Raw genomic sequence first — 11,786 nt, forward strand, 5'->3', positions numbered from 1 at the left:
TGATGGCTGCATATTTCATCCCTCTCTTTTCAAGCCTGCAAGCAGAGTAGGAATTCTCCATTCTGAGCTGGGATTTCATGCCTCACCTTTATAGCTCCTTGCAACCATTGCTGCCACTGGCTTTGAATCTCTCAGTTTCCATCTCTTCAAATACCTGTATCTTTAGCCCCTTTAAGATGCTAATAATTTATTTATGAAGCATTATTCAAGCATAGATCCATCTGCTCCATGATGTTCACTCATTAATAGTAATAACAATAGCTAACACAAATACCTATATGCATCTTATTTAATTCTCCTAACAAACTTCCTTGTGAGGTAAGTATAGTATTACTATCTCCATATTTCAAACAAGGAAGCTGAGATACAAAGAGGCAAGATAATGAGTGCAAAGTCACTCAGTTGTAGAGAGTTGAAGAAATTGATAGAGCCATTTCACTAAGTCTACTTGAAAGCACCATTAAGCTGCTGAGAAGTCAGCTGGGGTGATTGGGTGCTCTCTGGGCTCTCATTTCTGGAACTCTCTCATGACAGGCATTGTTCCTGCCAGGAAGATCATACAGATATGCTTGTTTACTGAGTGCCTTTTATGAGCCCAGACCCTTGTCACACATTGTGTCATTTCACCCTTACAATGCCCTGCCAAGAAGGTATGGCTAACATTATCCCCATTTGATAGATTAAGAACCTGAGAGTCAGACAGTATTATTAACTTAAGTTCACACAATTGTTCTCAAAGAGCTCATAGTCTAGACAGCGGATAAACACATTCTTTAAAATAAGTAGATACAATACAGCATGGTCAGCTGATCATTAAGAGCTGTGAGAGCACCCAGGAGGGAACAGTGGTCTCAGCATGGCCGTAGCAGGAGAAGGCAGGAGGATATAGAAGAAGAGTCTGGAAAGGTGTCCTGAGGTGGCATTTTTGCTGAGTTTCTAGGGAGAGGAAGCATATTCTAGGGGAGGAAGTGGGAGAACGGCATTCCAAGGAGTCCAGGGAACAACTGTCCAGTGAGCTAGTGGTGGGTAAAGGTTGGCATATTTGAGAAGGATGAGTTTTCAGGTATAACAAGAGCACTGGATGCAATGAGGAGATGTAACTGTGGAGAGTAAAGCTGGGGTAAGATCCTGGAGGACCCTACAAGTGCCGCCAAGGAGTTTGGATGGTATCCTGGAAATTACGGGAATCTTTTCAAGTCCTGGAGGAATGTGAGAAGATTTCCATAGGCATCATCCAGAGTGGAAGTGGGGATGCAAATGGAGAAGAAGGAAAAACAGAAGAAACATTTAAGGGGTCAAATAAAAATGTCCTGAGGCTTTTGGTGTCCCAAGACATCAAAATGGCTTGGGATGGGTATGTAATGACTATGAGCAAGGACTTCAACAATGACCCTCCAGTTTCCATATCTGGAGATTGGATGGATGGACGGTGGCATTCATTGAATTAAGAAGGAACAGCATGAGGGAGAGTGATATTGAAATGGCATGTATCAGCTGAACTTGAGGAGCCATGAGATTCCAAGGGGAAGCTGTCCAGGAGGTCAGCGGACCTGAGAAGTGGGAGAGATAGATTGAGTTAATCTGCTCAGCAGATGATTATGGAGTGTTTATCAGGTGCCAAGCACTGTGCTTAATGCTGTTGATTGAGTTGGATGGTTCAGGATCCCACTCTGGAAGCTCATAGTCTATAAGGAAAGTGGACCAGCAAGTGTCCTGCCATGTCACAGAAGCCAAGGCATGTCCTGAGTCTAAGACAGAAGCATAAAATAAGTGATGCCTAACTCTACTGTTCAGGGAATAGTTTAAAAAAAAAAAGGCTTTATGCTTTATATGGGAAGGACCTGAGATCTGAGTCTTGAAGGAACAGAAGGAGTTCACAGCCAGACAATGGAGGAAAGGGCATTCTAGGTAGAGGGCACAAGCACATAAAGGTACATGGAGCCTGCATTCTCAGTATGCTTGGCAGTGGATGTGGGAGGCAGGAACAGGAAGGGTTATGAGTTACAATGCTGAGGAGATCAGCAAAGGACAGATGGCAGAGAGTCTCAAATGCTATGTTAAGTGGTTTGGAATATTCTCTGGAAAGTGGAATCCACTAGAGGAATTTAAGCAGGAAAGTTACATGATTGAATTTGGAATTTGGGAGTCAGAGAATAGCAGTCAAAATTATAGGAGTAGATCTGATCTTTCAGAAAAATAAATAAATAAATTGAAGATTGAAGGTTTATTCCAGAGATAGTCAAAGAACTTCATACCCTCTGGCCCAGGCTGGCCTTGTATCAAGTCATTATCATTATTAAAAACTAACTTCTATGAAGCACTTATTCAGTGCCAGACACTATTCTAAGCACTTTATATATATTTGCTCATTTACTCCTCATAATAACCCCATGAGATAAGTTAACTGGAAAACGATGGGGCCAGGACCTGGAGCTGGGATTTGAACCCAAGTCATAGGGCTTCAGAGCTGATAAGACTTCTCCACTCAAACATGCAGGCCCCTGCAATAATAATATATAACATTTGTGAAGTCTTAATAGGTATCAGGTGCCTTATTTGCACTATCTAATTTGGTCTTCATAACAACCTCATAACAGATGAGAAAATGGAGACACAGAGGGACACATGCAAGTTATTTAACTCGCCCAAGTTGGAACAACTAATAAGTGGCCAAATTTAATCCAAGCATTCTGACTCGAAAGACTGTGCATGTAATAACTTTGCTCTGCTGACTCTGTAAGTTTTCCATAAATACTAGCTGAATTGATAGATGGGTGGTTGCAAGAACAATGTTTCTAAGAATTGGCTTCTGCAGCCCCGAGATCCAAGCATCACCAGGCCAAACACCCAGATGGTGATTTTCCACCAAAGCTGAGGAGCAGAGTGTAGTGCGGCTGGCTCCTACTCCAACTAGCCTGCTTCTGTAGCCTGAACCTTGCAGGGCAGGTGGGCATCAAAGGCTGCGGGGACTGGGTGGGACCAGCCTACAGCCCCTTCATTAGCCTGGCCCCATCAAAGGCACCTGTGCCAGACTCTGCTCTATTCCAAGCCTGGGCAGATCAAAGGGCCCCGCACAGAAGTTGGGTTTCTGGGCAGCTCCAGTTCTGATAATCGATTGTCACTTTGGCAGTGACAGCAGAGTCCAACATGACAAGACTGCCACAGCTAAGGCTCCTGGGGCAGACATCAGAGCACAGCTCCAAAGGCCGGGAAGCTGTCTGAGCCCCTCTGGGCCTGCACCCCTGGTGGGAAGAGAGAGAGGAACTAGAGAGGCCCCTAAGGAAAATGTTTGGAGCAAGATCACTAGAGTAAAGTTGATGCAAGCAAGAAACCTGACCTTGGCATTTATATTCTTGCCATGGAACCATGAGATCTGATTACTTCATGTGGCTGGGAACAACTGTTGACCTGCCCACATGTGTTTATTCTCATGCACACACATGCACAAACCTAAATATATACACACACTTGAATCACTTGCCCAGACATACATACGTTATAAACATAGCCCTACACATGAAGATTCTCACACAAACAGAAACAAAAATATTCATATACACATTCTCCTAATACCCATCATACTTGCCTACATATGTGTGTGCATATATACACATAGCACTATACATACTTACAGATGCAAATACGTAGCCACACACATATACATGCCTGCTCATTCATGGGGCATACATTTTATAATATATTCTTCCAGTTGCCAGTCTCTATCTCTAACATTTTTCTCTCAAAACGATGAGAATCATCCTCATAAACAGGCTTTAAGTGCAGGAATAGCCTATGGCATAGATCCGGCTGCCAGCCATTCTCCAACTCCTCTGCAGAAAAATCTAGAGGAAATGTCCCAAATTGTACCAAACAGGATTTATGTTAGCTCTTGGAAGGGATTTCCTGCCAATAAGAGCTAATAAAAATATCAGCATGTTAGAATTCTGTTTATTGAAGAATATTTGGTTGCCAGAAATTTGAACAATTGGAATATCAATTTTGCCTCAGTTGTATGCTCTGAATCAATAGATTTTAAAAATAGTTATATATTCTGAATCAATAGATTTTTTAAAAAATATAATGGCATAGCTATAAATCAGAGGGATTTATTATAATTTGGGGAGCTGAAAATGCTTTAGTTTAAAAGGCAATTAACATCAGAGTTCAGTTTCATTGAAGATTTAACAAATGAGCATAATTAGGGCATTTGAGTTAGGACAGTGTTTAAGCACCTTCTTGCTCATAATAAAATCACATAACTGAGAAAAGTAGCATGGGGTGCTTTGAAACCAGCCTAGGTATCATCTCCTCCAGGAAGTCCTCCCTGACTCTTCCCTGCCTAGACTGGAGTGGGCATTTGCAGTTGACAGTGTGTGTGCTGTGCCACCCAGGCACTCTTCAGGACACAGGCTCTCAACCCCTGGGCACTAGTATTGGGTGCTAATAAGTCACAGGAGAATCTCTCTCCAGGACTTGCTCTCAGCAAAAAGAAGCCAACTCAGCCATAGTTATGCCCCATCCCCAGGGCATTGTGCCACTATAATGACTGGTTGATGTGGAGCTACAAAGGTCTGGACCTTTTGCTTAAATGAGACAATAAGAAAGGGTTGTCCCAGTTCCCAAGCTTCCTGTGGGATCAACGGCAGCCTCTGTTGTGACCGCATCACAGCACAACTTCTCCCTCTCCAGGCTGCATTCACTCCTTCAAAGGTGTTGTTTCTGAGAATGCACCCCAATAAACCTCCTGCACCCAAATCTTGAAAGACTTAGAAACTGTCTCCCAGCATACTTGACCAATGGCAGTGTCTTTTCTCAGTGCACCCACGTTTTTGTGTATTCCTCTCCTTTTCTCACAGCCAATACCCAAATGTCAGCAAATATATTAAAGAAATATCCCTAATCTCATCTCTCATTGCCTCCTTGGCTATGGCTCCAGTACCAGGCACCATGACCTGTCCCCTGGCCCGTTTGCAATAATCTCCAAACTGACGGCTCTACTTCTGCTCTTGACCTTCACAGTCTATTCACAGCAAGTTATGGGGTAACCCTGTCAAAACATCATTTAGTCACATCAATTCTTTGCACAGAATCTTTTCATGGCTCCCTATCTTTTTAAAAAAACATCCAAAGTCTTTACCATGCCTGCTGGACCTCCATCCTCCATGACCTGGCCCTCTTCTCCCTCTATGCCTTCATCTGCTCCTTCGTCCTCCTTCATTCATTCCCCTCCAGTCCCGCTGCCTTTCCTGCTGTTCCTTCAACACACAAGGCCCACTCCTGCCTCAGGGATCTTTGCACTTGATGTTCCCCCTCCCTGGACTCCTGGGACTTATTCCTTTAGTGCATTTAATTCTCTCCCAAATGCCACCTTATCTGAGAGGTCTTCTTTAGCTTATCTAAAATGCCACAGTTCCACACTTGCTACACTCTGTCCCCTTTCCTTCTGGACATTTCTTCATAGGACTTATCACCACTTAACATACTCACTTATTATCTGTGTTTCCCAAAACTGAGAGCATGGACTTTGACCTACTTGTTGCTATGTTCCCAGTACCAGACATCGAGTAAGATCTTAATAAATATTTGTTGAATAAATTAATTGGTTTATAATGTTCTTTTGCGTGTCTGTCTCCTTCACTAGACTGTGAGCAACTGGGCTCAGTACTGGATCTTGTTTCTTTCAGCATAGTAAGTACCAAGCCCAGAACCTGGAACATGCTAGGTGAGGCAAGCAATAATATTTGAGATGAATGTACGAACAAATGGATGAGACCAATGTTGCAGCAAGCAACATTAGTCCTCTTTGGATCTCACTGTTCTATGTTAAATAAAAATGATACTACCATATACCCTATCTACCTCAAGAGGTTTTTGTTAAAAGTTAATAATACACTATACCAACCTCAAAGGCACTTCTGAATAGCCAGGGGTTCCACGCAAAAGTTTCTGATTAGTCTTTGTGTACTGGCATCCATGGGAAATTGGTTCCAGGCCCCCCTGCGGTTACTGAAATTTGTTCATGCTCAAGTTGCTTATATAAAATGGTATAGTATTTGCATATAAATCCCACACATTCTCTCATATACTTTAAATCATCTCTAGATTACTTATAATACCTAATACAATGTAAATGCTATGTAAATAGTTGTTGTATTGTTTTCTTATGTATATTATTATTTATTGTTCTATTATTATTTTTTCAAATGTTTTTGATCCAGGGTTGATTGTGGAACCTACAGATGTGGAAAGCCAACTTATAGGGCCTGAAGGGAGATAAATCAGAACTTCCAGATCCCATGAGGATTCCATGATGGAAGATTTAGCCAACATCTCCAGGCTGCTTTGAACCATAGACATTAGGCCTTTAAGATATTATCTTTATAAAGCAAGGGTTTTGTATGCTTGCTGCCTAATAATTTCAGATCTTCTCTTCAATCAGCCTATGAATGTTTTCACTGTAAGAGATAATATACCAATGACAGTAAAAACAAGTAATAAAATGGGAAGAAAAAGCTGTCTAATAAATTATAGAACCAAAGCAGATTTCAGAAACTAGCATTTATCAGTCAAGTACTATAGACAAGGAGCTGACATAGAAATCCAGGTTTGGAACAATTCAACAGTGCTCTGAAACAGGGATAGTGGTGGTGGTACAAATCATGCCTCGTACAAAGCGGAGTCCCTTGAGCTCTCTGCCATTTAGGCCAGTGCTCCAAAGATCTCCTACATTGTGGCATGTTGGCTTGTTCCTAAGAAGACTGCTTTATGGGATTTCATACATACGTGCACATACTCAACACAACCAAATAAAGTTTTATAAGCAAGAAAGAAGCCCCTCCTCCCAATTTCTGCCTTTCACTTTACTAGTCCTGGTTGATGGAATCTGTAGTTAGTTACTGAATCCAGTTCTATGTGTCACTGTTGCAGCCTGGGATCATCATCAAAGGTATGAAGGCTGACATGATCCTCATCTCACTGCCGATGATTTAAGATAAACATGGCTCCCATGAATGGATTGCAGTTGTTACCCTGCATCTCAGTCTTCTCCCCATCTTGGGGACTGTGATGTGCCTGACATTCGCTGCCTTGGCCTCTGTGGCAAGCCCCACCGGCACTTGTTCTTCTGAGACTCCAGTGGAGGTCCAAATGTGGGGATCTAGATTCCCCTAAGCAGAACAAATCACTTTACTATGTCCACCATTTTAACATTTGGGTCTTTTCCATAACAGCTTCTTTGCTATGCTTAGAGCTGCCTTTTCCTCTTCCGGGCTCTCACGAGTCCCAACTGAGCAGCACTCCTACTGCAGGATTGATCATGCAAGGGCTTGGATGTGAGCTGATCCATTTCACTTCCCTACTCCTTTGTTGGCATCCTCTAGCATCCTAGCCTTGAAATGGACTCTGGGTTGAGTCATCTTGATTTCCATGAAATTCCCCAGCAGGCTTTAGTGTCTATTCATTTCAGAAAAAGTCAGGAGCCTAAGTAAATAACAAAAAGAGGCCAGATATCAGGTAAGTCCACAATAATTTGGTACCCTTGATTCGGTTCTATATGACATGGACCAGCCATAGCTTACCCTGGCAGATGGTGGCTCGTTCTAGGCAAGGTGATAAAATTCATGTGAAGCTAAACAATACCTGAAAGAGACACAGAACACATCTCTCTTCCTTATCCTCCAGATTTCACCAGTTGCCAAAACATTTGGATTCTGATCCTCGAAGCTCTCTCTAATCTACTCCCTCATTGCCTCCCCTACTGCCACTGTCATGATCCAGACCTTCAGATAGCCTGCATGTAAAACAGAATAGTAATTTGAAATATTAACCCCAGTGCTTTTGTTCCCATTATTATTTCTACACATCCATCGTCTTTCCTCCATTAAAACTAGAACATAAAGCCTGAGCATCCATTGCGTCAGAGAAAGGTAGCTGTAATGGAAATACAAAGAGAAACAAGCAAATTAATTATTGATTCAACAGCCAAAATCCTAGCCTGAAGAGTAGACTAGAAAGGATGCTTACAGAAAGCATAAAGTTTAAAGATCTGGTAGAATTGGCAGATAGTCAGAAGATTAATCAAGTGAACACCTGTCTGGACCCCTGAGAGGGGTGGGTCTCTGTGCCCTGCATGCCTGGTCTGAGCCCAAGAGTGGGAAGCGGGGGATAGTTCTCCCCTTTATTTCAAGGATCTGAGGACAAAGAGAGCCTGTGCTCCCCTTCCCATTTTCTGCCTGGAAAGATGGAAACCTCCAGAATTCTCCCGTTAGCTACCAGGGAACAGAACAGGAAGGTTAGGTGTAGTTGCTTCAGACATCTAGGCTTAGGACGTAATTCAGCCTTTTTGCATTCCCCACAAAGCATAGGCTGGGGAAACAGTAGAGTCTGGACCTCCCTATCTAGAAAATGAAAAGGCCACATGATGATCTTAGTGAAAAAGTGACCCGGAAGGCCCTGGATGTCAAAGTGTGAATAGATGATAGCCCTTGCCAGCCTCCAACTCTAACTCTCATTCCATGACTTGATGCTATACAATCCATTCCTCCTGTAGAACTTAGATGCTACCATGGGGAGAAGGAAGAGATGGAGAAATCCCTGAACTAACATTAAATATCTGCCAACAATGGACTTGGGTTCAAGTTTATAGAAAATTCGCTTCATTTCTGCACACCTGATCTTGTGGGTTAGGAAACTATACCAGCTACCTGAAACTATTGCAATACAGTCCTAACTGGTGCCTCAGACACTACTTCTAGCTCCTCCAGTCTACCCCCAGCAACCAGAGGGAACTTTTGAAAACATGGATATAACCACACCTTTATGGGTGAGAAGCCAGATTTTCAAGGAGGGAGATGTGTTCACATCCCGGCTCTGCCATATGTCAACTGTGTGACCTCAGGCAAGTTATCCAACCTTTGTGAGCCTCATTTCTCTCATTCCATTACGAAATAGAAGAATCCCAAGGCTGCTTCATTGAATGCCATTGGGATTCCATGAGATGATGGAGGTCCTGGCACAGCTTAGAAATTCAGTTAATATTGGCTTGTCCTTACTGTATCATGTTGTTAATCACCTCCTTAGCTTTGTGCACGTGCTCCTCCTTTCCTTCCTCCCAAAAGAAAACCAGAAACCATCTCCTCTATCAATTTATTCCTTGAGGCATAAACTGGGCTGCCTTCCTCTGTGCCCCACAGGGTAGGTTTAGGGATTTCTTAGTGAGTGGTATACCTTCAGTCTTCCAAGCCCAGTTTAATCATAGCATTCATCACATATCATCTGGTGACTTCCCCATGTTCTTCAAAGGCCAGAAATAATTCTTGATCTCTGGGCCCCCTTATAACCTTGAGCACCCCTTACCCTGGAGAGTGCCCAAGGGACAAAAGAAAGCTCTTCTTAAAGGCCATGGGTAAGGGAGGGGTCAGGGGTCAGGTTGAGGAAGAAGTGAGCTTGCAGTCTTGCCCTCCTATGAGAGTCCTCCAGCCTGAGCCATGGGCCTAAGGCAGACTGGATCCCAGCAGGCTGGGACACAGGGTTTCCAGGTCAACTTTTATCTTCCCACATGGTATTTGTTCCTTTGATCCTTGAGCAGATCAAACAAAGCTCACTAATCAATGGCTTCCCTCCCTGCCTTTCAGAGCAGATCCTCAAACACAGCCTGCATCTCTCCCTGCTCCCCTCCCACCCTCCAGTTTTCCAGCCAGAGGCATTTGCTCTAAGGCCCAGGCTGTGGCCCACCTATCACCGCTACCCAAGTAGTACAGGTATGATTGTCTGTTTACTTTCTTTAATTCAAATCACACTAGAGAAATTTCAGGACTCACTCACTGATAAATCATGGTTACTTACCTCTTGTCTAGGCCCTTGGGCAAGGGTGCATTGATGCATCTACTATGATTGCCTGGTTATCTTGGTCTTGGAAGCACCTAGTAATGAAAGAACCCAGAGAAAGATAAACAGAGCCAAGGGAGCCAAGGTTAATCTTTCTGAGCCTATTTCTTCCTTTATGTAACTGGAATATTGTTTCCTGCCCCACCTACTTCACAAGGCTGAAATGAGGATTAAGCAAGTTAATGGCTCTCAAGGTCCACCAGGAAGGATGGAGTTCTAGATACATATTGGGTTCCTCTAGTCCTTACATATTGCAAAAGACTTGGGTAAAGCTTCTGGAAGAGCTAGGCTGACCAATCTTCCTGACTTACCCAGGACTGAGGGATTCCTTGGGATGCCGGAATTTCTGTACTAAAACCAGGAAAATACAAGGCAAACCTGGTTGAGGTTGAGTTGGTCACTCTACACAGAGGTAGCACTTAACCAGTGTCTGTCCTGGGCTATAATGGTGTCCCTCCAAAACTCATGTTGAAGCCCCAGTACTTTAGAATGTGACTGTATTCGAAGATGGGGCATTGAAAAGAGGTGATTAAGTTAAAAGGAGGCCATCAGGGTGGGCTCTATTCCAATCTGACTGGTGTCCTTACAGGAAGAGGAAATTTGAAGAGGAAAAGAGGCACCAGGGATGAGGACACACCGAGAAAAGACCATGTGAAGACATGGTGAGAAGACAGCCAGCTGCAAGCCAAGGAGTGAGGCCTCAGAAGAAACCAACCCTGCCGATACCTTGACCTTGGACTTCTAGTCTCCAGAATTATGCGAAAATAAATTCCTGTTGTTTAAGCCACCCACTCTGTAGTATTTTGTTATGGCAGCCCCAAGCAAACTAATACAGTATCCTTGAAGAAAGAAGAATTATAAAACCTAACAGTTAAGGGGCAGTTAATTGACATATTAATAACTCATTTAGTCTTCTCTTCACAGAAACTCTCTATAGGAGTTATTACCATTTATCACCATTTTACAGAGGAGAAAACTGAGGCACAAGAGGTCAAGTAACCTGCTTCAAAGTCATAACTAGTAAGTGACAGAGGCAGTTTCTTCACTCTCAGTCCTCTAAAAAGCAAAGCCCAAGGTTAAAGTGCTGACATTTAGTAGAAGCAAAATCAGGGCCTTGAGGGTGAGGCCCAGGGGGTGGTGAGAATGAGTTGAAAAGGGAAATGAGGCAAGAAAATATGCAATGTGATGCACAGCAGCTGGCCACCACCTCCCCATGATCCTCCCTGAGACACAGCAGCTTGCTGGGTAGGTAAGCTGCAGCGCTTGGAATTCATCTAGATCATTTGCAAGGAGAAACCATCTCTAAGGGTAATGGAGAAGGAAAGGGGAGAGAAGGGAAGGAGTTGTTGAATTAAGTTTGCTTACAGCTGCCTCCATACATATTATAAGTTTGGCCTAAAAGTTTCTCCATACATAGTGAACAATAAACTAACTTTATATGTAAACAGACTGTAACCTACTCTTGTAACAAGTACCAGAGTCTCAGCCAACCTCAGGCAGCTGACTGTTCAAAGCAGGTTCAAATAAGGCAAAGGCCCAGCTGTAACCAATCCAGCTGTTTCTGTACCTCACTTCTGGTTTTGCTAGGTCACTTTCCTTTTTCTGTCCATAAATATTCGACCATGTGGAGTAGCTCTGAACCTATTCTGGTTCTGGGGGCTGGCCGATTCGCAAATCGTTCTTTGCCCAGTTAAACTGTGTAAAGTTTAATTTGTCTAAAGTTTTTTCTTTTAACTGGGTATTTATGTATTTGGCTCCTTCTTTTTCCCTTTCCCTTTTCTCACTGGTCCGAGGGATCCCCACTATGGGAAGCTAACTCCCCTGTACTTCCATCATCCAAGCCCCATCCCTAACATTTGTGGCACCTAGAGCAGGGATACCAAGGAAGGCTGCTGCAGACT

The 11,786-nt window shown here is 43.3% G+C and overlaps 1 protein-coding gene across 1 annotated transcript in view; it reads left to right on the plus strand.

The window, feature by feature from the left end:
• LOC130540584 (uncharacterized) overlaps window positions 1-10,672 on the plus strand; it is an 81,746-nt gene extending 71,074 nt beyond the window's left edge. The window contains exons 4-5 of the mRNA XM_057299103.1: window positions 9,633-9,758; window positions 10,475-10,672. Coding sequence (XP_057155086.1) covers window positions 9,633-9,758; window positions 10,475-10,551 — 203 coding nt within the window. The 3' untranslated portion in view covers window positions 10,552-10,672. The remainder of the gene's footprint in view (window positions 1-9,632; window positions 9,759-10,474) is intronic.
• The last annotated feature ends 1,114 nt before the right edge of the window (window positions 10,673-11,786 follow it).

This window comes from Pan paniscus, chromosome 9, assembly GCF_029289425.2.
Source record: "Pan paniscus chromosome 9, NHGRI_mPanPan1-v2.0_pri, whole genome shotgun sequence".
NCBI lineage: Eukaryota > Metazoa > Chordata > Mammalia > Primates > Hominidae > Pan > Pan paniscus.